This window comes from Pecten maximus, chromosome 12, assembly GCF_902652985.1.
Source record: "Pecten maximus chromosome 12, xPecMax1.1, whole genome shotgun sequence".
NCBI lineage: Eukaryota > Metazoa > Mollusca > Bivalvia > Pectinida > Pectinidae > Pecten > Pecten maximus.
Genome location: NC_047026.1, coordinates 7,542,493 through 7,569,605, shown reverse-complemented (window position 1 = coordinate 7,569,605; position 27,113 = coordinate 7,542,493). Strand labels below are relative to the sequence as shown.

At 33.9% G+C, this 27,113-nt stretch overlaps 2 protein-coding genes across 2 annotated transcripts in view; one reads left to right on the top strand and one right to left on the bottom strand.

Annotated features, from left to right (window-relative positions):
- LOC117340041 (hexokinase-4-like) overlaps window positions 1-16,390 on the top strand; it is a 28,446-nt gene extending 12,056 nt beyond the window's left edge. Inside the window, 12 exon segments of the mRNA XM_033901799.1 lie at window positions 458-620; window positions 1,067-1,206; window positions 1,720-1,812; window positions 1,814-1,936; window positions 2,964-3,063; window positions 4,402-4,481; window positions 5,035-5,147; window positions 5,379-5,534; window positions 5,817-5,840; window positions 8,925-9,064; window positions 11,930-12,066; window positions 12,635-16,390. Of these exon segments, the coding sequence (XP_033757690.1) occupies window positions 458-620; window positions 1,067-1,206; window positions 1,720-1,812; window positions 1,814-1,936; window positions 2,964-3,063; window positions 4,402-4,481; window positions 5,035-5,147; window positions 5,379-5,534; window positions 5,817-5,840; window positions 8,925-9,064; window positions 11,930-12,066; window positions 12,635-12,781 (1,416 nt within the window). The 3' untranslated portion in view covers window positions 12,782-16,390.
- An 879-nt stretch (window positions 16,391-17,269) lies between these two features.
- Window positions 17,270-19,106, bottom strand: LOC117339647 (putative glycine-rich cell wall structural protein 1). The gene is made up of 2 exons (XM_033901356.1): window positions 18,343-19,106; window positions 17,270-17,451 (listed from the first exon to the last, which is right to left on the bottom strand). Exons 1-2 carry the CDS (start codon window positions 19,090-19,092, stop codon window positions 17,437-17,439), a joined length of 765 nt encoding a protein of 254 aa, XP_033757247.1. The 5' UTR covers window positions 19,093-19,106; the 3' UTR covers window positions 17,270-17,436.
- Between the last annotated feature and the right edge of the window lie 8,007 nt (window positions 19,107-27,113).

Below are 27,113 nucleotides of genomic sequence, written 5' to 3'. Positions count from 1 at the left end.
TAGATAACCCAGGCCACAATCAGGTGTAGATAACCCAGGATACAACCAGGGGTAGATAACCCAGGTCACAACCAGGGGCAGATAACCCAGGTCACAACCAGGGGCACATAACCCAGGTCACAATCAGGTGTAGATAACCCAGGATACAACCAGGGGTAGATAACCCAGGTCACAACCAGGGGCAGATAACCCAGGATACAACCAGGGGTAGATAACCCAGGACACAACCAGGGGCAGATAACCCAGGTCACAACCATGGGCACATAACCCAGGCCACAACCAGGGGTAGATAACCCAGGTCACAGCCAGGGGTAGATAACCCAGGACACAACTAGGGGTAGATAACCCAGGACACAACCAGAGGAACATAACCCAGAATAGAGTCCAACATAACCCAAAACATAATCGGGGCACAATACCCAGAACATCCAAATTTATTGATATCCTTAATTTTCAGATCGAGAACATTGTACGTCCTTTCATCCTGTCTGACGATGACTATAAAGAGATCATGCAGCGCATGCGACAGAGGTTTGATGAAGGCCTTGGAAAAGAGACGAATCCTACTGCCTCCGTGAAGATGTTCACAACATATGTCCGAGGTGTACCTGATGGCTCAGGTAAGACAACAGAATATTTAAATCTTGTAATCAAAGTTAATAATATATGTCTGAGGTGTACCTGATAGCTCCGGACAACAGAATATTTAAATCTTGTAATCAAAAAATTCATAATATATGTCTGCCGTGTACCTGATAGCTCCGGACAACAGAATATTTAAATCTTGTAATGAAAGTTCATAATATATGTCTTGAGGTGTACCTGATAGCTCCGGACAACAGAATATTAAAATCTTGTAATCAAAGTTCATAATATATGTCTTGAGGTGTACCTGATTGCTCCGGACAACAGAATATTAAAATCTTGTAATCAAAGATTGCTGTAAAATTTTACAAAATACACTGTACTGTTTTTAACACTTTGCTGTATGGTTGTATGTATTTGTTATTAATAAATTCTTTTAAAACATGAGGTACACGTATATTGTATACATATTTCCTTACAGAAAATGGAGAGTTCCTTGCTCTTGACCTTGGTGGCACTAACTTCCGCGTCCTGCTTATTTCCCTCGACGGACAGGAAGTGAAGATGGAGAGTAAAATTTTCCTGATTCCACAACAAATTATGTTGGGCAGTGGTATTCAGGTACATATTCATCATTGATGATTACAAGTGATGCAAATTTTATGATGCTAGCCATCAGGAAGTTTATATACACAGAGAATGAATTGTTAATTAAGCTGAAAGGTCATTTAACAGTTAATGTTGATATTGTCAAAAACATTCACAAAAATAACTCTTCTGTTTAATAGTACAAAATATTTCACCATTTTGACTTACCTTAATGTTTCTGTAGTCTTCAACATGGCTTCCCAATAAAGTTCTGATGTTATGCTAGCAGTGTATATTGGCTGTGCTCCGACACTGTTGTGGGTAATATCTTTTGATGTCACATAAAAAATATATATTACCATACATTATGTCTGAATCAAAATCAAGGTCAAGGTCACAATGTCTAAAATTAGAATGGAATATGTACTGTTAAAGAAGCGAGATATACAGTACATTCAGTCAGACAAGAGGGTGTCCACATTTCAGTGTTCCTCCTGATGAAATATCACTTAGTAAAGAGGACAATGATATTCTCCTTTCTTTCAGCTCTTCGACCACATCGCAGAATGTATATTCAAATTTATGAAGGAGCACAACATCATCCACAAGAATATTCCACTTGGGTTCACCTTTTCTTTCCCCTGTAAACAACTCGGGCCTTAACAAGGCCATACTGGCCCACTGGACTAAGGGCTTCAAGTGTGAGGGTGTCGAGGGGGAGGATATTGTACGCCTGCTTCACGAGGCTATACAGAGGAGAGGGGTAAGTTGGAGGGTATGGTGAGGGGTGGGGATACCAAGGGTTTAATTAGTATGAAGGTGTGGATTATGAGGGTTAAAACATAAGTCGTAAGGTCTATATAAACAAGGGCATCTAGTTGACCCTTAATATGTTTTTGAATCCCCAAAATCATATTTGACACATGAGTTTGAAAGGAGATGTTTATTTGATGTATGTTTTAAAAAAAAATTGAAATAGTAATTGATATAGGCCCTGATAAACAAATAAGTAAAGGTAGTATAAAAATTTATGATCTATTTCTATGGATGTTAATATTTCATGAATCATTGTAAGACAATCACATTTAGGAATCAAAGCAAAACTGTACATTTGTAGGTCTATACATTTCACATCAACTTCTCGACCGTGTTTGCCTCAGTTTCGTTTTTTGTTTGAAAAAAATGATGGTAAATTTCGTCATAACATAATTATGTAGGTAAATTTCATCATAACCTAATATCATGACCTAACTATGTAGGTAAATTTCATCATGACCTAATTATGTAGCTGAATTTCATCACAGCCTAATTTCGTCATAACATAATTATGTCGTTAAATTCATCACAACCTAATTATGTAGGTAAATCATCACAACCTAATTATGTAGGTAAATCATCACAACCTAATTATGTAGGTAAATCATCACAACCTAATTATGTAGGTAAATCATCACAACCTAATTATGTAGGTAAATCATCACAACCTAATTATGTAGGTAAATTCATCACAACCTAATTATGTAGGTAAATCATCACAACCTAATTATGTAGGTAAATCATCACAACCTAATTATGTAGGTAAATCATCACAACCTAATTATGGAGGTAAATCATCACAACCTAATTATGTAGGTAAATCATCACAACCTAATTATGTAGGTAAATCACCACAACCTAATTATGTAGGTAAATCATCACAACCTAATTATGTAGGTAAATCATCACAACCTAATTATGAAGGTAATTTCTCTCAATATTGACCATACTGATTGTTGACATTCAAATTACAGGACATCAATGTAGAATGTCTGGCAGTCATCAACGACACCGTCGGTGCTCTGATGTCATGTGCCCATAGCAACAGGAAGTGTGCCGTGGGCCTCATTCTGGGTAAGTCGACCTCGATAAAAATTATTGGCCCAATAGAAGAAGAACAGTTTTATTTGTTGTTTTTTCCAATGTCACTATTATATTAATATCAGCATTATTGATACAAATATTACCTCTATCATTCTGGAAATATTTCATAAGGTCAAGGTCAGTTTGATGGCTTCCTGATACAGATTTATAGTTAACTCTACTTGTCTACCATTAAATGAACCTATAACTTACAGGTGTAGTGTGTAATGTTTGTCTGTAAATCTTGGTCATGTTTAATTAATATGAATGTCAGTACGCTGCATATATTTACATTTCTAATGCACCATTTGTGTCTGGTATAAATTGATGAAAACTCACAAATATATTCATAATCAATGATGTACAATATCCTTTAGATGGAACAGCCATTTTAACGGTAATCTACTGCTGGCTACAATTATAATAGCGTCTACTGAATAGCATTTACAATCCATTAAATCATGTGTATAGCTAGTGAGTTAAACATTGTGGGATAGCCGTATACAAACGTAACTACATCTAACAAAGAAAAAATACATCTGACGGCCGAGGAAAGTGCTTTTCTACAGAGCTTTTATAGTAAATATTACCGGTACATAAATTTTGTAAAATGTGATGTATCTATACATATATTGCCCTTGAATGAAGTCAAACACATTTCTTTCCCCTTGATGAATCATCTTTCTCACGAGAGGTCGCTCCTGAATGGAAAAATCATCGTTATAGTGCATAGTTTCCACATCGGTGATCATGTTCTTTGAAAGCATATGTGCATTAAATAATCTATCATTCAGTAAATGAACACGTGTAATATATGGCCCAGCACAATAAAATCACATGGATAAATAGTTAATGATATGTACCATAGGTAACTGACAAATGTAGATATGAGATGTTATTAACTGATACAGTATATACAACTACAGGTAATCGGTACAGGTGATCAATGTGGGTTTCTCCTGAGCATCGGACTGATACTGAAAAACACATTTTTCATGTATGCATACTGTTTTGACTAACTGTACAATATATTTGTCTGGTCATATTCTGTGAAATGCCAATATTTGAAAATAAAGGATCCGTAAAGAAATAAGGATCACGCTAATGTTTGAAAAATCAGGAGGACACAAATGTTTGTAAATTCAGGATCATTCACACAAATGCTTGTAAATTTAGGATCACACAAATGTTTGTCAATTCAGAATCATTCACACAAATGCTTGTAAATTCGGGATCACACAAATGTTTCTAAATCCAGGATTCTGCTGATATGTGTATATGTTTAGCATGACTGATATTTTACAAGCGTTATGTATTTTGTCCTTACAGGTACAGGAACTAATGCCTGTTATATTGAACGTATCGATAATGTGGAATTATGGGACGGTGATGATGAGGAACCACGTGAGGTACATTTCTATTCTCCAGTTACAATTAGATAAATTCATTCATTACTTGTCCCTTATATACTTTAGAGCTTAGTTTCCTGATTATTACATCTTTAAAAAAGTCTGGGTGAATTTTAATCACCAGTAAGTCATGATGTTTAGCTAAGTTAGAAGTACAGTGCATTCGGCTTAATTGGGTTGCCTATTTTCGGGGGCTTTTTACCCGATTAACCGACTTATGCAATAAGCCGGCCGAAATGCACTTTTCCAACCCAATTAAACAATTTTTTTTAACATGATTAAAGAGAAAATGGTTTTGGTTTTTGAATTTTTACCCCAATAAACGAAATACCCTAGCGTTACCCGATTAAGTGGAATGTACACGCAGAGGTGTATTAAAGGTTTGAATTATTCTTATCAACTTAAATTACATAATATTAGGAAAAATAATGCTTTAAAGATATTTCTTGTGAATCATAAATGAAATTTAGGACATGTGACAGGTCAAAAACATAAATTACTGAAGTAAACATTCGACAACTATACCTAAAAGTGGTTATCTCCCCTATTATAGGTGATGATCAACACAGAATGGGGAGCATTCGGAGACGACGGGGCTCTCGACTTCATCAAAACCGATTACGATAGAAAGGTCGACAAAACCTCTATCAACGCTGGTAAACAGACGTGAGTATTGTCTATTTAAAGAGGAATAACTCTTGTAAATCTATCAATTCTAGTAATGAGGGCACATGAATTTTTCAGTAATAGTAAGTTTGAAAATTTTTAATTTTGTTCGAAATTTCTTTAAAACAAATGATACAAGTTTTTGTTATTACTATCCTGGAAATTTAAATTAATTAGATACATAGATAATTTCTATTTCATTGGTTCAATTGGTTAATTACGGATTTACAGATATGAGAAAATGATTTCTGGAATGTACATGGGAGAGATTGTTCGACTCCTACTTGAAAAGCTCCGAAAGGGCGGCCATTTATTTGGAGGCAAGGGTTCCGAAGAATTATCTACAAGGGGCCGGTTCTACACCAAATATGTGTCAGAAATCGAGAGGTAAGAGGAATGGTCTTTATTTCATATAAATATATTCAAATATAAATGTTAAACATATAGATTATCTTTTGTTTCTTTGGTTTAGCACATAATCTTCTTCAACACAAACATTTGAATATAAAATGTAGAATATGATCTTGCACAATATTAACCTATACATTATGTTTAAATGTTGTTGTTTTTTTCGTTTTTTTTTTTTTTACTTTATGGTATTTTGATACAAGCATAAAAGATTTTTTTTGTGTAAAGATGTCAACATGAATGTTTTGATTTTAAATGAAGGGACATGAGAAATAGAATGACTGGGTAAGTTTGTCACTATCTGATTGGCTGTTTACCTTGCTGGTTCGCACCAGTTGGTTAATCTACTCTTTAAAGAAAACTGTGTGGATGTTTTTTGATTACTAAATATTTTTAATTTTCTTTTGATGGTAATTAATCACAATCTAATTAACAAAACAATATTTCACTTGATTTTGCTGAAAAACTCAATTATACGAAAAGAAATTAAGAAATATAAAAACTTAAAAGAATGAAGAAATAAAACACTTGCTGTCTCTATCTATAAATAAGCTGTAGAGTCCTGAAAAATGCTCCCTTCTTCATTTTTGCAGAATCTTTAATCTAGAAATAGGAAGCTATAATTGGTTCAAATAGATATGATAAACTTTTTAGGGGAGGATAAATATGATAGTTTAACTTTTACATCAGTTGAGGGGGCTTATTTAAGGATAAATACAGTACTAAACTTTTAAACCAGTGGAGGGGGCTTATTTGAGGATAAATACAGTACTAAACTTTTACACCAGTGGAGGGGGCTTATTTGAGGATAAATACAGTACTAAACTTTTACACCAGTTGAGGGGGCTTGTTTGAGGATAGATACCGTACGATACTTAACTTTTACATCAGTGGAGGGGGCTTATTTGAGGATAAATACAGTACTAAACTTTTACACCAGTTGAGGGGGCTTATTTGAGGATAAATACAGTACTAAAATTTTACACCAGTTGAGGGGGATTATTTGAGGATAAATACAGTACTAAACTTTTATACCAGTGAAGGGGGCTTATTTGAGGATAGATACCGTACGATACTAAACTTTTACATCAGTGGAGGGGGCTTATTTGAGGATAAATACGGTACTAAACTTGTACACTAGGGAAGAGGGCTTGTTTGAGGATAGATACGGTATTAAACTTGTACACCAGTGGAGGGGGCTTGTTTGAGGATAGATACGGTATTAAACTTGTACACCAGTGGAGGGGACTTATTTGAGGATAAATACGGTATTAAACTTGTACACCAGTGGAGGGGGCTTATTTGAGGATAAATACGGTAAATTGTGCTGAATTGTTTTCCATTTACAATAAATAAATTTGCTGAGCAATTCTTAGGACATGAGAGTGTAAAGATATCCACAGATTTAGTTTCTAGATTTACCTTTTACCTGTAGTAAAGGTCAAGGAGAGGTCAAACTCCACATTAAAGTTGTGTAAATTTGTGTTTCACCTTTCACTTTTTGTCTTCTGTTGTTATTTTTGCTTTTTCTATTTAAATCACACACAAGCAATTATTTCAGAAAATAACTGAAACTGATAATAACTGATAATAATGAAATGATGTTGTCCTTTGGCCTTTAATATGCTAACAGAAACTTGATTTTACTGGTAGTCAAACTGACTACCTCTCTACAAGATAATAGTTCTTCCACACCGCATCTACACCCTTGTACATTTTCAATGTGCCCAAGCTTGAAGGAATATGGTTGAATTAGGAGATAATGCACTTATCATATGTGTTTATACATACATGTACAGTTTGAGCATGTACTTAGTTTAAATTACTCTTATAATCGTGTCTGATTTTTAACTATAGAAGAGACAGTCTTGTAAACAAGGAACTCATATATGCTGTGTCCTGTATATTGTGTTCATTTGCAAAATATATTTTTCTTTTTATGTCTGTGCAATTCTTTTTTCTTTATTTATCTTCTTTTTTTTTATTTTTTTTTTTTTATTTATTTTTTTTTTTTTTTTAAGTTCACTTAAATAGTAGAAAATTGTCATTAGAGGTTGTATAAATAAAGTTAAAAATATTGGTATATATATGTAAATATTTTTTATATACACTGTACATGTATATATGTATAAATATTCTTAAGTAAATGTGTATTAGGATTGTATACTCTAGAAATAATGAACATTATGTCATGTGTATAGTGGTGAGAAAATGTAGGAAAATTAATTTATCTTTTTTTTTACAAATGTCACTTCTTCTAGAGAGAGATCATTAAGTGTTAGGAGAAATAATTATAAGAAATGGTGTATAAGCTTATCAAGGAATTTTTATTTGATATGAATGCTGATGTACCAAAAAAGAATTTCTTTTTTCTTTTGAATATGAAATTTAATGATATGAGATTAAAGTATGAATTGAATAATTTACTAAATAATAGGTAAACTATTAAAAACTTGATAAACAACATGACAAGTTTTGGTTAAGTGTTAGAGTCCACATTTTCAGTATACAAAGTGATAAGATTAGCAGCGTTCTGGGTTTGCCATTTGGTGATATAGGTTGTGTGTTGATACAATGAACCTGGTCATAGCACAAGTAAAAACAAAAATGTCTTTCTTCCTTCATTTACTGTGTTTCCCTGTTAAAGTGCTGTTTCTTTCACTAGATTAACTGTCAAAATGGTAATCGGTTCTGGTGACAGAAGTTTTGGCCTCATAATTGTACTTAATTTATCAAAACTATTTCTATAACTTTTTATGTTTCCTGATATTCCTGTCACTTTTGACAGGACCTATATGCCTGTAATGAAACTTTATGTACCTCCACATTTTATTTTCTGTTTTAAAGTAAATAATTCTTGATTTTCATGAAAATTGTTAAAAACTTTTTAAGCCAGATTAAAATTTAGCAAAATTCATTCACAATTATCTACCATAAAAAGATTTGATAGGTCAATGATTTGCACACAAATTTGTCTGGATTCTGCTGAAACTTTCTCATTCATACATTACAACTTGGCCTATAGTATACTAGTTAAGTAGTCATGCAATATTTTGAAATGCAACTCTTTCAAGGGAGGTAATCCTTATAAAATTGAGTATTGAGTATTTGTGGGAAATATTACGACATGTAAGAGTTATCTCCCTTCTTCCAACTCCTTTGCTGACTTATAATACTTTAAAGAAAATTAGAATTTGGATGAATGCCTATATTCTGAAATGGTATATTCCTATAAGGGCTTTTCACCAACAAAGGCATTTAAAATTTGTGCAAAAATTCAGTGAGATATAAAAAAATTTTTTGTGTGTGTTTTTCATTGATGTTGATGAACATTTTAAGAATACATTTTTTTTATTTTGTGTTTTTCAGTGATGTTGATGAACATTTTAAGAATACCAAGCAAGTGTTTGAGGAGTTGAATCTGGAGAAGTACACAGATGAAGATTGTCGTATCACTCAATATGTGTGTTCCCTGATATCGACCAGGGCTGCCTACTTAGCTGCTGCAGGTTAGCGCTTGATTCTAAACATCTTAATATTCTTAAATATTAAATATTCTTGATACCTTGATTAGTGATAGACTGCATAATGAAGAAAAAAATGATATTGAATCAGTTAAACTATGCAGAAATTGGAAAGCAAATTAAGCAGGCAGGGATTTTCCTACAATATTTCAACTGGGTCTAGGGTCCATTGAATTTTCTACGCGACAAAATGTGACATTTTAGTTTTTTAGCTCACCTGGTCGCTTATGCCATACCGTTGCGTCCGTCGTCAGTCCGTCCGTCCGTCATCCGTCGTCTGTCGTCCATCCGTCCGTCCGTCCGTCAACAATTGACTTCTTCTTCATAACTACTGATCAAAATTTGACCAAATTTGGTCAGAAGCATCCCTATGGGGTGACAACTAAAAATTGTACAAATGGTGGGGCTGACCCCCAAGGGGTCTGAGGGGCGGGGCCAAATGGGGTCAATTCTATTAATATAAACGACTTCTTCTATGAAACGGAGCAATGGATATTGCTCCTATTTGCCTGGTAGCATCACTATGGGGTGAGGATTCAAAATTGTACAAATGGTGGGGCTGACCCCCCAGGGGCCTGAGGGGTGGGGCCAAAAGGGGTCAATATAGCTATATTCATATTAACAACTTCTCTAAAACCAAGCAATATATATCGCTCATAGTTGCCTGGTAGCATCACTATGGGGCGGGGATTCAAAATTGTACAAATGATGGGGCTGACCCCCCCAGGGGCCTGAGGGGCGGGGCCAAATGTGGTCAATTGGGCTATATTGATATACACAACTTATTCTCTGAATCCGATCTATGGATATTGCTCATATTTGCCTGGTAGCATCACTATTGGGTGGGGATTCAAAATTGTACAAACGGTGGGGCTGACCCCCCAGGGGCCTGAGGGGCGGGGCCAAATGTGGTCAATTGGGCTATATTGATATACACAACTTATTCTCTGAATCCGATCTATGGATATTGCTCATATTTGCCTGGTAGCATCACTTTTGGGTGGGGATTCAAAATTGTACAAACGGTGGGGCTGACCCCCCAGGGGCCTGAGGGGTGGGGCCAAATGTGGTCAATTGGGCTATATTAATTTAAACGACTTCTTCTCTGAAACCAAAAAAATGGATATTGCTCATATTTGCCTGGTGGCATCACTATTGGGTGGGGATTCAAAATTGTACAAATGGTTGGGCTGACCCCCCAGGGGCCTGAGGGGCGGCGCCAAATGTGGTCAATTGGGCTATATTGATATAAACGACTTCTTCTCTGAAACCGAGCAATGGATATTGCTCATATTTGCCTAGTAACTTCTATTAGGTGGGGATTCAAAATTGTACAATTGATGGGGCTGACCCCCCAGGGGTCTTGAGGGGCGGGGCCAAATGTGGTCAATTTGGCTATATTTATATAAACAACTTCTCTGAAACCAAGCAAAAGATATTGCTCATATTTGACTGTGAGCATCCCTTTGGGGTCGGGATGCAAAATTGTACAAATAGTTGAACCGACCTCCCTCGGGGCTGAGAGGCGGGGCCAAAAGGGGTCATTTTGGCAGAATTGATATAAACAACTTTTTCTCTGAAACTAAGCAATGGATATCTCTAATATTTAACTGGTAGCATTCCCTTGGGTTACAAATTCAAAATTGAACAAATGACAGGGCCAACCCCCTGGGGGCTGAGGGGCGGGACCAAAAGGGGTAAATTTGGTTAAATTGATATAAACAACTTCTTCTCTGAAACTAAGCAATGGATATCACTCACATTTGTATGGTAGCATGGTCATGGGATGGGGATTCAAAGTTGTACAAATCTTAGGGTTGACCCCACCAGGGGACTGAGGGGTGGGGCTAAAAGGGGTCAATTTGGCTAAATTGATATGATCAACTTCTTCTCTGAAACAGCTCATTTTTGACTGTTAGCATCCTTTTTGGTAAGGATTCAAAATTTTATAAAGGAAGGAACTGACCCCCCCGGGGTACAGAGGGCAGGGTCAAAAGGGGTCAATTGGTTTAAACAACTTCTTTTCTGAAACTAAGCAATGGATATCACTCACATTTGTGTGGTAGCAGATTCCCAATTAGGTTGCGCCAAAAGTCAATTTCATTTCATGAATTAATGTATTTTTTGGCATAAAAACCTCACGTACCCATATAAAATGCATATGATATATTGACATAGCAATACCCAGTGACAAATATACTTAATCATCATTCTTGTTTCACATCTCGTGAAATCCAGGTGAGCGATACAGGCCCTCTGGGCCTCTTGTTTTTGATGAATATTACCGTTATATTATTTTTGATTTCATTTTGTTATCTGTAGCTGGTTTTTCTTTACCAAAATTGTATTAATATATGTCTTTGTATATAAAACATGCTTAATCATTCAAAAGCGACTTCAAAATAGGGATTTTTTCATAGGCAAATACTCTGTGACAGGTATCGGCTGTATACTTTACAAGATGTTGTTATATTTGTGATACTCTGTGATAGGTATCGGCTGTATACTTAACAAGATGTTGTTATATTTGTGATACTCTGTGATAGGTATCGGCTGTATACTTAACAAGATGTTGTTATATTTGTGATACTCTGTGATAGGTATCGGCTGTATACTTAACAAGATGTTGTTATATTTGTGATTCTCTGTGATAGGTATCGGCTGTATACTTAACAAGATGTTGTTATATTTGTGATACTCTTTGATAGGTATCGGCTGTATACTTAACAAGATGTTGTTATATTTGTGATAGGTATCGGCTGTATACTTAACAAGATGTTGTTATATTTGTGATACTCTGTGATAGGTATCGGCTGTATACTTAACAAGATGTTGTTATATTTGTGATAGGTATCGGCTGTATACTTAACAAGATGCAGCGTCCCGATGTTACGGTGGCTGTTGACGGATCCCTGTACCGTTTCCACCCACACTTTCATGATCTCATGGTGGAAAAACTCAACCAGATTGTAGAGCCTGGAATCAAGGTGAGTTGAGTACTAACCCAAGGTGGTACGGATTGTCTTGAAAGAGTCACATAAAACTTAATTCTGGAGCTGTTTATAGCCATATATCGATTGTTTAGAAGAACAAGGACGTATCTCCAACATGGCGTGCTTAGAAGTAAAGGGCTGTATCTCAAATTTATCCATTTTTAGATTTTAATTAATTACAACTACGAGTGAGATTTTCATATAGAATTTGTACATTATATCAATTGAAATGGTCTAATTCTGTTAAAATACTATGACATTTAAAAGAACTAGACAATTTCCATTGATATCAAGTACATATTCTATAAGAAAAGCTTAGTCGGAATTGTAATTTATCAAACTCAAAAAATTAATAAATTTGAGATACAGCCCTTTACTTCTAAGCACTCCATGTTGGAGATACATCCTTGTTCCTCTAAACAATCGATATGATTGTTTTTTTATACACGTTTTGTAAACAAAATTTTAGCATGTATGAGTGAAAATGCCTTCTGTATATACTTTAAATTAAAAAAATTGTAAGTTTTATTGCTATACTCATAATTAATCCTTTACATTTCAGTTCAAGTTGATGTTGTCACATGACGGTAGTGGAAAAGGCGCTGCCATAGTAACCGCTGTAGCACACCGGCTACGACAGAACAAGAGTAGCAATCAGTTAGACGAGCTTGCAGAGGCGGTACAGAAACAAGACCTGGAGGGACATTGACCAATCCTGAATCTTAGTCACCAGAGCTCTTCTTCAATGACTGATGATATTCAGTCAAAATCATTTCCTTGTCCTCTGTAACAGTCAAACTGCCAAAAATGAGAAATAAATGAGAAAGAAAAACACTGGAGATTATCAAACACAATAACAGACATTTAGCTTTGTGACAGCCACGACTGTGATTTATAAACTTCGTCAGCTACTAGTTCAAGTTTTGGATGAAATCCTGTTTTAGATATCTTGAAAGTACATGTCTGGCACAATTTTGGAAAGGTCTGCTTCTTTTATATGTTTGAATCCAATGGACCTGCCAAAGAATGGATTGTGTTCCATTGGTTTCTAGACGATGATAATATAAGCAGACTCCGGCAGCTTATCATGTAAACAAACCTCTGTTTTCGGTGTACGCTTCAATTTTGTGATGTAGAACTTGTTGAAGATGTTTTATTTATAGATATCCTCTGTTATCATGGTGTGTGTATGACTGTTGCCATAGCAATGCAAGTTGGCTCTTGTTTTTGAGTATGTACGGGTGAATGTTAGTGTGTGTACGTGTGTGGGTGTGAGGATGTGTATGTGGGCGTGTTTCACTATATATCTATTATATGCAAATTTTATGTATTCCTAGATTAACAGATATCCCATTTTATGTGTTGCCCATTCATTCTAAATGTATCAATCACCGATTGTTTGCTTTTTTAATGTGATTCATGTACATTTTAAATAAGCTGCATACTTTTAAAATCTGAAGAAAAAAAATTGAAACTTAAACATAAAAAATCCAGATGAAAATTATGCAGCTTCATACAGTGTTCATTTACATTCAAATGTATTTTATCAATACATATGTTACCATGGTTACTGATGATTTAGCAGTAAACATGTAAGTAGATCAGAACCATTCCATCCCCTAAGAGTATCGCGGTATGTGATGAGAGGGGTTAAAACTTACCGGTCCCCACAAATCTCATATCCATCGTTATAATGTCATGTGTGCAATGGTTGGCCCAGTTTATCAAAGGCTGTTTATAATACTAATCTTAATCTTGTGATGCTTATTTTTTAAAGAAGTTACTAATGGTATAGAAACTGTGGATTCATGAACACTTTTGTTTTCATATCTAAATGATCTGAAACTCTACTTTGTACATTGACCTTCAAATTTCCATGTCACTTCACTCTTCTGTAAGAAAATTTTCAAACATGTCAAATTTCAAATTCTTTTATTCTGTAATGCAACCTGGGCCGATTTGTTCAAATTGTGATAAGGCTAATCAAAATTTAACAACAGTTTCAAAATCCTGATAAAAATGATTTGTGGTAAAACTGACTTGGCAAATTTTGTTGAAACTACAGCACTTGTCTCTTTATACCAGCCTGTTTTAAGTAACATACACACTCAGGTTTTGATGTAAAGGAGAAATTTTATTTTCAGTAATCAAGTGATTATAAGCTAATCACCTTGTGAACGACTGGGTCCTGATTGTCAGGTTTACCATTCAGACAGAAAAAAATTGTGAATATAAGAATCATATTAGATATAATATTTAACTATATACACCAAATAATATATACCAGAGTCATTACGTGTTATATGTAATGAATCCTAATGGAGCTGTGATTAACAGGGGATTTGTATTGTGTCAGCTTTCGTGTCACAACAAAGACAACAGAATATGACATTTTAAACTTCTCACTGCATTGTGAGGTAATGGAAGAACAAATCTTCAAAGCAATATTGTTGGTATTTTTAGTTTCAGATCAAATCTTGAAATCGATATTGTTGATATTTTCGGTTTTGTAACAGTGTAAGAAAATGATTTTTAGCAAATATTTATAAGAAATCTTAGTTGTGTGATAAACCGAATCTTATGTTTGGTTTCCATTTCATATGAGATTGATGAACTTCATAAACGATTTCGTTTTATCTCATCAGAGGCTTTCTTAAGTGTGAACATTTCTTCAACTCTTTTTTAAATCTTCTATGAAATGGAACAAATATAAGATTTGGAAAAACTTTTTTATAGTTATTCTTGGTTATGTACGTAGTAGGACACATCAGATTTTTGTTCACCTTTTGTTTAGCTGCTCCTGAGGAGGGGATTTATAGTTAATTTTCATTACCATTGTGTTCTAGATGACATCAAAATCACATTTGTTTATTGGAGGGATCAGATTATGACTGCTTGAGGAACAAAACAGACAAAAATTATTCTTCATTTTCCCCAAAACAGACAAAAATATTCTTCATTTTCCCCCATATCTAATGTACCTGTACCAGAACATTATCGACCAGGATTTAGAATCAAATGCCAGTGAAAACATATATGTTTGAGATTCAAATAATGGGAGAACATGCTTAAGTAATCTTCAAATCATTTTTTATAAAAAATAAAAAATAAACAAAAAAACAAAACATGAAAACCTGTTGGAACTCTATACATTCAATTATCAATTCTCTGATTTTTTTAGACAGAGTGATTTGGTGTTTTAATTCTCTCACAGACATGTTGGATTAATGGAATCTTTGACTCCCTAGGGATCAGAGAGGAGAGTCTCGACCAGAGGGAGAGGTTGTTGACATGGCTACCAAAATGTTTGGCAAGTTCAGAGCTTCACCAAAACAGTTGAGATCCTCCTTTCAAAAATATTCAGAAAATTATTGAAATATGCATGTGAATATATAGAAATTAAATTTTTACTGTTCTCAACATGGAACACACAAAAAGCTCTTTTAGATCTGATTTACTTTTAATGTTGATGCTAGAAATGTGTTGAACATTTGCTTGAATGAAATAAAATATTAAAGGTTATTAAAATATTATATCGATTTGTCTCCCGTTTGTTATGCATGTTTGTTTAGGAAAAGATCTGATTTTTAATGGAGCAGTCATTTTGATGGATATTATCACCATACCTACAGCTGCCGTCATAACAAGCACATACTGAATTGCATTTTACAGTCCTATAAATCTCTTATTACCATGCAAATATAAATATAATGATGATGAAAGCAATGTAAGAATCTGTTTTAGATCTGTTACAGCATTTCAAACGAACTATTCCAGGTATCTGAATACATGTATAAAAAATCTTCATTAAATTTTGAGTAGAGGATTTGTCATAGAATTCACGTGTCCTTCATGCAGAACCAGGGTTTTTTTTTGTTGTTTTTTTCAAACAGAATACAGATGTAGTTATATTTGGGATCAAAATATGTTAAATTAACAAATTCCTAGGCTCTAGTTGACAGAAGAATTCATTTTGGAGGAAGGGATATTAGAACTATTTTTTGCATCATGTTTTTGATTAAAAGATGTATTGTTCAAATATCTCATCATTGAAGTCCATATATGGTAAATTCTTTGTGAATGGATCATATCTGGCCCTTCATGCATCATTGATGTCCTTATATGGTAAATTCAGTGTGGATCAAATCTAGCCCTTCACGCATCACTGAACATCATTGTAAATTTAAACACGCTCTTATTTATGGGAAAGACATTTTGTTTTTTGTTTTTATTGCAAGTTGTTATTTACATGTTCAGTAAAAATGTTCTTATAAATGTGCTATGTACACATAACTGTAAATAAAAAATATGAAATTTATTCTGGCTTGTGTACTATATCTACAGATAGCTGAATGTGTTATCAACACAAATTTTCAGAATTATTCGTATACTTTTTCTCATGCACAGGCAATATTCCTTCATGTGAATTTTTTTTTCACATGAAGGAATATTGCCTGTGTATGCTTATTTTGTTCAAATCCATCTGAATATCGCCTCAAGATGTTTCACTACAAACGCCTACAGCGAACACCCTGGTCAACGTACAACACGTGTCCTTAGTAAATCTACTAGGCTAATGTCTGAGATGTGAGCTTTCTTTATTTGTTTACCTCAAAAAACTTTGACAATTTGTCGGTACAGTCGCTAATACTTCATTGTTTATGATTTTTATCATATGTTTATTTAAATTCATATAAATGCAACTTTTTAAATTTCATTTTATATTCAAATTTTCATTAATTTTCGCCAAACTAATGTACGATTTAACGTGTTTAAAACATTGCCGTCAACGAAGCAGAGGACTCTTACCCTTTCGGAACGCCTGGGTTTATTCTCCATGCATACTTTATCAGGAGTCTGCATTGTAAATTCGATTTTTTCTCATCTGTTTCCATCACTTTATCGGCTTTGAGTTGAAATATTTTTTCTTTTACATGTCGGAAAAATATTATGTTGGTCGTTCTTCATGGCGTCTTTTTCTTAAGATGAAATGAGAATAGTGCTGTCCAACATCTATACCAGGAATTCGTGCACGTATCGTAGTGAAATTATGTGTAAACAGAACAAAGAAATATAAACTGATGATGGCCTCTATTTAAGGCTCATAGGACAACGTCAATCCTTGGCGACGAAAAATCTCATACAGGCAAAGTGAGGAAGTTTCTTTTAAATGATTTTATAATGAAAACAAAAACAGTTTGTTAAATCTGCTGATAAATTTAATTACAAAACTAAAGATTTACAATGAAATGGACGTGCAGTGTAGAGGAGCCCTGGTGTTTTCCATGGACAGTTCCAGCGGAAAAGGTTGACGGCTCGGACTCGAACACAATGAGTTGTGTTGGACGAAAATTGGTGAGGCATCTAATATGATCCCTTCTGCAGAAGAAAAATATAAATTGAGTGTTTTTGAACGATATAGATATGATTTATGTATATATCCTATATTTATAGGTAGATATTTGTCCTTTTGAGGTCAAAGGGATATAAGGATTTCAAAATCGTTATTTACGCACATATATACATTGTATATAATGTATTTTTTATGTTTAATTCAGGAAAATTAGTATCTCGAAGAATAGAAACATGCCCTCATTTTGATTGGCGGTTTCGTTGTAATCACTCTTGATTCTCATGTTGAGGACCAGAATCCTGGCCTAAATTTACATGGCCGGCGTCGTCGACAAAGCAGAAGACGCGTGCCCTTCCGGAACAAGACTGATTCTATTTTTATATGTGATACAATTTCATTTTACATGTTGGGATTCTCTGCTGTTTTATGTGTTATGGAGTTGCACTATATGTTTTTATTTTTCACCTGATTCAAATTCAAATAATGGAGCAAAGCTGCGGATACAACGTTACTTTGTTAAATAAGATTGCTTTAAATGAGTTAATTGGTGACGTTTTGGATATATCTATATATAGATATGCATATTAATAGATCAAACAAATAACACCTTTATGAATATTAATCTGGTAAAAGATATCATTAAAAAAAATGTAACTATTCCGTACTCAAAAGAATCGTTATTGACGATAGTGGACAAAAGTTTGGAATAAGGGAAGACAACCGAGTCAAGGCAACATTCGGCTCACCTCGGCCGATTCCGGTACCGGTACCGGAATCGGCCGAGGTAAGCCGAATGTCAAAGCAAATGATAAAATATTTCAGGGGATATATTAATCCATAATTTCAAAAGAACATGCAATTCGCGATATCTCTATTTCTTTATTGACTGAAGTTATATTTATGAGAAAGCTGTTTACCTTGCTCATGGTTTTTCCGAACATTCCACTGTATCCTCTTCCGCCAATTCCGTACATATTTCCGTTCATTCCCCATCGATTACCATTGTATCCGCCCATGTTATTCATATTTCCCCATCCGTAGCCGTTCATTCCCATGTATCCCCTTCCGTAACCGTTTCCCATAGAACCTGGATAATAAGAATTACCCCACATTCCCATATTGTTCATTCCACCTGGATAGTTTCCATATCCCATCATATTTCCAAATCTATTTCCCATCATATTTCCATATCCATTTCCCATCATGTTATATCCATATCCGTTTCCCATAGGATATCCCCATCCGTATCCATTTCCCATCATATTTCCATTTCCCATCATATTTCCATTTCCCATCATATTTCCAAATCCATTTCCCATCATGTTATATCCATATCTGTTTCCCATAGGATATCCCCATCCGTATCCATTTCCCATCATATTTCCATTTCCCATCATATTTCCATATCCATTTCCCATCATATTTCCGTACATAAAACCATTTCCCATTCCCATGTTATTCATTCCCCATCTTCCATTTCCCATACTTGGGCCCCATCCCATGTTTCCTGGGCCATATCCGCCCATCATGTTTCCCATGTAGCCTCTTCCGTATCCGTTCATGGGCCATCCTTTGCTATATCCTTTATTATATCCTCCTTTGGGGTATACAGAATCAGCGAGGCTCAGCGCCACCACGCACAGGAGTACTGAAGCTTGTTTAAGCATTGTGCTGGGTATTCACAGCAGATCTGGAAGGTGACATATCGAGAATCATATAAGTGATCGAGAATGATAAAAAAAAATAATCGACATATCAAGAATGATATAAATGATCAACATATCAATGATATAAATGATCGACATATCAATGATATAAATGATCGACATATCAATGATATAAATGATCGACATATCAATGATATAAATGATCGACATATCAAGAATGATATAAATGATCAACATGTCAAGAATGATATAAAGATCCACATATCGAGAATGATATAAATGATCGACATATCGGGAATGATATAAATAATCGACATATCGAGAATGACCGGTAGCACAAATATCATAATGTAAATGTTCTTTTTGAAGATGCGTGTGTACACATTCCAAATTTTTCTTATTTCCTTGAAAGAATGCACTTTCTACTTCCAACCTTTTGTAAAAGCGTACATTCTGATAATAAACACAACATCTTAAATTTACCACGTGCCTGCATCTGGTTAGTATTTATAGGAAAACAATAAGGCCCTACTAAGGCGTAGCAGTAAGGCCTCGTGGTTTTTTTTCTGTAAAATGCTAACCAGATGCAGACGCCCGTGAATGAACATAAGGTAAGATAATAGCAATGCTGATTTTTTTCTTCTTTTTTGAAAACAAAGTTAGGAGTTGTGGTAGCTAAAATTTATTTTCAGTTATTTTGAATTCAGGGTTATATTTCTCAAGTTTAGAGTTATAATGTAGATGAACGATATGAAAATTTCAGTCTTTACTATAATGTCGACGATTATCTAAAAATATTAATAATACTGAAAATTTCTAACATGTTATGTTACTTTATTTATTTATTTGTTTATTTATCTGAAAAAATTATTTTCACATAAACAAAACCTGTCTTCCGAATACTACTTGCGTCCATACGAAATCTGATGTCATTTATTCATCGTACAATCATATTTAATAATATACACGTATTATCATATTTAATAATTTACATTGATACTCATATTTTATGATCTACACATATAATCATATTTTATAATTCACATGTATAATTATACTTTATAATATACCTGTATAATCATATTTAGCAATATACATGGATAATCTTATTCTATAATTAACATTGATAATCATATTCTATAATATATTGATAATCATGTTTTAAATATATCTGTATAATAATAATTCATAATATTTATGTATCATCGTATTTTATATTATACATTGATAATCTTTATAAGAAACATTAATAATTATATTTTATAATATACATGTATGATAATATTTTATGATATATACGTATCATCATGATTTATAATGTACATGTATAATCATATTTTATGATATAATTTGTGTCACTAGGAAACATGAAATAGCAACAATTACATTAGAATAGCAACAATTACATTAAAAATAGTAACAGTTACATTAAAATAGCAACAGTTACATTAAAATAGCAACAATTTCAATTAATGTTTGGTTTTATGTTGTTTAACCTCCTATCAACAGCGATTAAGCACAACATACTCAGTTTATACAGCTAGGTAATACCTATTGTAATGTTATCCACGGCATCAAATAAATTGATGTTCCCGTTGGATTTCAGACTAACTACAAAACGTGATTATATTTGATATTTGTAGCTTAGCTGATATTTTACTCTGCTGTTTACTAATTCCAAATATTTGTATATGAAAGATGAGAGATAATATAGTTAATGTAATAATATATATAGATATTTAATTAGGTGATATAATCAATTAAATAACTGCAAAAATATAAACTATACTTACTTATAAGATGGTGAATGATCTCGGGAATGGATGAAGGGCTGGCTCAGAGGATGTGCGATGAAGAACAGATTTGAGAGCCTTTTATAGGTTTCCTTCACCGGAAAGATGTGATCTTTGACTTTTATTTTTCAAATGATATGTTTATCAAGTGATGGGGTTGCAATATTAATTAGTTTTACTGGGATATTTTGCCGGTAATGCTAATTAATCATGTAGCGTGTGGCTGTTTACTGTTTAATCTAAATCAGGATCACCAGCCGTGAGATTGGTCACGTGTTAGTGTCCTTGGTTAGAATGAAAATGTAGACGGAAGTATTTCTTTACCAGGGTCATACAGCCTGTGTAAAGTACACACACGTAATTAGCTCCACTTTATTTGACTTAGTAAAATATATAGTATATGATAGTTACAATAAATACAGAACTGCATCATACAGCTGTTTTGTCCTTCTAGGACTCATTAGTGGTGCTAGTGACATCAAATAGCTGTTTCATCCTTCTAGGACTCATTAGTGATGTTAGGGACATCATACAGCTGTTTCATCCTTCTAGGACTCATTAGTGGTGCTAGTGACATCAAATAGCTGTTTCATCCTTCTAGGACTCATTAGTGATGTTAGGGACATCATACAACTGTTTCATCCTTCTAGGACTCGTCAGTGGTGCTAGTGACATCAAATAGCTGTTTCGTCCTTCTAGGACTCATTAGTGATGTTAGGGACATCATACAACTGTTTCCTCCTTCTAGGACTCGTTAGTGATGTTAGGGACATCATACAACTGTTTCATCCTTCTAGGACTCGTCAGTGATGCTAGGGACATCAAACAGCTGTTGCGTCCTAACAAAATATAGAAATGCATACAAGGTTAAAACATAGTTTAATTAACACCAATCAATTTTAAATCTTATGGCTAATTAACTGTTCTACACGAACATAATATACCAGTGTAAACACAACCTATACGGTAAGGCAAGGAAAGGTTAAGTTTTTTTTAATCTGATTTTGAGAATTATGGTATTAATTGAATTGTGCGCCAATTTCATATTTCATATTATATTACACCTCCCTTTAGGCCCTTAGCATCACCAAGGTATAGTGAAACTGGTGTATGATGCAATTTAATTAATATTTGGCTCTTTTTTAGCTTACTTCTAATTCGTATTGAAAGATACTAATATCTGCTAACATGCTGGATCTGTTGTAAATCTTTGTATTACAAATATTATTCCATAACTTGAAATAACACATTATACAGATGTGTCGGACAAGACCAGAAACGGGTTCAAACGTTTGAATCAAAATGTGTCGAACCAGACTAAAAACGGGTTCAAACGTTTGAATCAAAATGTGTCGAACCAGACCAAAAATGTTTTCAAACGTTAGAATCAAAATGTTTGGAACAAGAACAAAAACGGATTCAAACGTTAGAATCAAAATGTGTGGAACAAAAACAAAAACGGGTTCAAATTTAACCTTAGAATTAAAATGTGTTTGACAAGAACAAACATAAGTTCAAATGTTAAAATTAAAATGTGTTTAACAGAAACAAAAACGGCAACAAAAAGGGCTAAGACTAGAGTAGGAATCCATTTAAAATAATACGCCGAATAGAAAATGTATTAGCATACAGAAATTAAATAAAATACTCCATACTCATGCAAGATGGAATTAGCCAGCAATTTAAACCTCCGTTAACTTTTCTCTGAGTTCATTGTTGAAATAGTTTGAAATGTACTTAAAAAATTGTAGATATGTAACCTCAAATACAGAACTACCTTATTGATGTTAATGTTCGCGACTGATTTAATTTCGATATATTTGCGGTCATTAAGGACATCGCAAAAACAACTACACAGTGAATATTTATATTTACACTGAAACGTATGTACATTGTACGTATTAACGAAAAAAAATATTCACTAGGCATGTTTGCGTGAAATTAAAAACCCACGAAATATCAGTCCCGTGAAATTTAACAACACTTTAGTAAACGGTGTAGAACTATTTAGAGATTCATATATGGATTGAATAGATTTTTTTATTTTCATTGCGGCTATGAATACCAGTAGCTAGCTACATATCCCGTGGCGCGCGGTCCTCGGAGGATATGTAGCTACCGCGCGCCTCGGAGGATATGTAGCTACCGCGCGCCTCGGAGGATATGTAGCTACCGCGCGCCCCGGAGGATATGTAGCTAGCTACTGGTATTCATAGCCGCAATGAAAATAAAAAAAATCTATTCAATTCATATATTTACATTACCTTGATTTAAAGAATGTATATCGAGAAAACGAGAAATTTTATTAAAAAGAAAAATTTGTCATTTATACGACGAAACGCCAAATTATTAGAACAGCCGGGAGATCCCGCCTATGCACCACGCCATTGTTTTAATGTCGTTCCGCATTTTCCGGTCTTTTTGTTTAATTTTGTATAAAACAAAAAGAAAGAAGTATTAAAGTAAAAATAATATTAAATACAATCATTCAATTCAAATCATATTTATTTTATGTGAACAAATTGCAACAAAAACACAATATTTTCATAATTGAAAGGCGGACTATTTTTTTGATGGCGTATTAATATGACCCGATTAATCAGTTGATTTGCACGAGAGACAATGTTTTTATACGGTTTTCATAGTGTATTCATGGTCATATGTTTGTTGTTTTCACTTGGTATGTTCATATCAGCAAACCACATTAGGAATGTAAATATAGTCGTATGAACGCCTGGAAATATATCAGTTACTTTCTATATCACCTGTGGGAGGATAGAGGATCGTAGAAATAAACAAAAATAGAATTAAATACTAATATCCCTTTGATATATTGTTATTATCTGTTCTTTCAGCACAATTCCTTAAACATTTCAAGATATAAAAACGAAATACAAACAAAAAATTAATAAAAACAGACAAAATTTACTACATGTACTTGAATATCGAGTAGAATTCTTTACTTTTCTGATTTATGGCCGTCTGAAAGCCTTAAAAATACGAAACACATATAAAACACATAAAGTCTACTACAGTAATATCGAGGTTGAATTCTTTATTTCTGATTTATCGCCGTCTGAAAAGATGCAAACGCGAAACAAATAAAATGGGCAAATGCTAAGGCAATGTATTGAAAAAGGTGAATGAATTGTGATTCAAATGATGTTTTCTGAATGTCATACAAATACATTTAAAAAAGTCGGAATAGATCAAACTATGATAGCATATTAAATAAAATACGCAAATTTTAAGAGAATGAAAATATTTCCGGTTGTTCAATATTCAAAATGTGTCAGGGTCCCATGATTTGTTGATATGGTTGACATTTCCCTTGATTTGCCTGTTATTTATCACGAAACCTTTTCCTTGTTTTCACAGTTTGTGCAGGTCTTTACAATATGGCAAAGGTCACGAACGTTTCACATTCCAGAATACAAATCTGTTCTAATGAATTCAATGTTTTGCTCTAGAACATTTCCTTGTAATTGTGGTTGGCCATTCGCGTAAGGGCGAGCTTCATACACTGACACTAATAATGTTATTCTAGGTGAAGTCCAGGTAATGCTCTTAACAGAGGAACGGGGCAGTTAAACTGGTCAAACGAGCATCGTAATCTTCTAACTTCAATCCAGGTACAGAATATCCCCAAAGATCATGCTGTAAACCTTGAAATAATTTTGCACACCCAGATGTTAGTTTTTCAATCTTCACCAAATACATCAGTTTTAAGACCAAATAAACTTACTAAGATATAATTTTGCTTGCTTCTTTTTGTGGAATTCTTTTGAAAGAGAATTTAATTTTCATGAAAAGAATATGTCTCTCTTTATAGGGTTTCGTCACTAATAAAACATAATCATATCATAATATATAATATAATAACAAATAATTACTTTAAATGACATGAAGAAAAACATATTGTGTAAATTATTAGCCATTAAACAATGTGTTATTATATCATATATACGAGTTGTTATGTTAGAGTTTGTGCCTTTGTGTCAGTGAATTTCATTTGTTTTGTTATGTTTTGCTTTGCTTTTCTTGTTTTTAGTATATACATTTTTTTCAAGTGATTCAAAGTCAAGATGTATATCCAACGTAACCGGCATTGAATTCGACCTGGTGTATAATTCATAACAGTTTTACGAATTAGTATTCCTCGTATGGAATAGTATGGTAAGTTGAAACATGTACAGTACATATAATTAAGTGTAATACTAATGTTTTATCTTCATCCAGCTACAAAACTGTCATTTGACGAGTTGAAATAAAGCATGATGTTTTCTAACTCTTAAAATACCGTATGTATACTGGACGTCTGCTACCCAATCACATACATTGTTTAATCAATAAAGATACTGTACGGAACTACTTTTTTACTATTTGATAACGCTCAGTTAGTTGGTTTTAATGTTTTAATCTTAACAAGTGATTTAAGGGTTATCTATATAGCAGAATAATTTAGAATTTTAAAAACGAATAAATATCTACAGATTTGCACAAAAATAGTCATGTAATATACCAAAATCTTTGTTCGACATGTAGTTTCTTACAAACACCAATAATTTGCTGTATATGATATCAGTTTCTTCTATAGAGTAACTTTGTAGTAAGATGTAGCATGAAATAATTCTAAGTCATGCAAATAACCAAACCTGAATAATAGTCAAGCTGTTATGCTCACAAGTGTCTATAGCACATGGTAGGAGCATGTGTATGACCGGTATTGACTTTATGTACGAATAAATGCTTATTTGTTTTTACCTTGAAATGCAAATGGCGGCTATGAATAATATAACACAAATATGGCATAGAGCATAGAGGGAGGCATTTCAATCGATAAAAAGTCTCCTATATCATACTCGTAAGACTTCTGATCATCGTAAGGAGGACCTTTTAAAGTCAAATTGTTAAACTGGTGAGTTTGGGACCTTTTTCAGAAATCGGTATATTTTACCTCAAACTCAACGATTTAGCTTTTTTTTCTAAAAGCAGTCTTCTTGCAATTTTCATAGTTCTTTATAGTGTCTAGTAAGAACATTTTTGATGCTTGAAATACCTCCTTACCTCTTTATATTTGTGTGATATCATTCACGACCGCCATTTTCATTTCAAGATCAAAATAAAAACAGTGTTTATTATGGTGTTCCGTTAGGGCCAAATTTCCAATATAGCTTCTTCGACCTAAACGCGAAGGAGCGAAAAAACGAAGGCGAAGGAGCGAAAACGCGATGACGAAGGAGCGAAGGAGCAAGGAAGCGAAAGAGCGAAGGAGCGAAAACTCGAGGGCGATGGAATTTCGCTCCTTTGCCATCGTGTTTTCGCTCCTTCACTCCTTCGCGTTCGGAAGTTCAACGGAAATTTCTGTTAACGCATGCTCAGTCAGTCGATATCGTGCTATCAACGCCAATCGTTGAAGGGGAAATGCAGCTGTATTGACCAAAGATTAACCACGATGTTAGAAATGAACCCATAAGATACAGAAAAAAGAGACCAAGATAATTTAGATCGAAGAAATTGTGAAAGCTTTCGGAACTAAAGAAAATCAAGTTTTCTGTCTTTCTTGCCCGCAAATCTTTGCTGATGATTTGATCTAAATCTAGCTCAAACCAATGCTCCTATTTTGTGCTTTAGACACTTGTTAGCAAAACGATAAGGCTAGTTTGTGCAATATATGCGATAGAAATGAGCTAATTATGTCCCCCTTAAACATGCATTTTTCTCATGTTTTGAAATTTACCAACAACTTAACAAATTAAATGTCAACAGCAAGGCCCACAGTTTGACATGCTACATATGAAAAGATAATCAAGACACTTATGTTAAATTGCACCCTAGTAGGGATTTAAAGCCTTGTGAAATATCACTGCTTTGACTGGATTTGCTGTTTAGATGTCCCTTTATGATTATACAGTCTATATTATGTTTCCCACCTCATGAGGTAAATTGTTATTGCCGATTTCATCGTTAAATATGACATCGGAGGGTATTGTCAACCGATAACTCATTTATGTCGATATGGATACTGTCCATCAAATATATTCCCGAACTCTGTGTGGATTGATTCCTTTTTTTAAATGACAAGTCATGAGAAATAAAGTAATCTGTTTCGCTTTTAATAACTAAAGGTAACAGAATTAACAATCGGGCGACTTCGCTTAACCTAAAATCATTCTTAATCATTCAGAAATGCAATGTATGAAATGTCTTTAATGCATATACGAGATT

Excerpts from the sequence above, each read along its gene's own strand:
- LOC117339647 (XM_033901356.1), bottom strand. The coding sequence starts at position 19,092 with ATGCTTAAACAAGCTTCAGTACTCCTGTGCGTGGTGGCGCTGAGCCTC.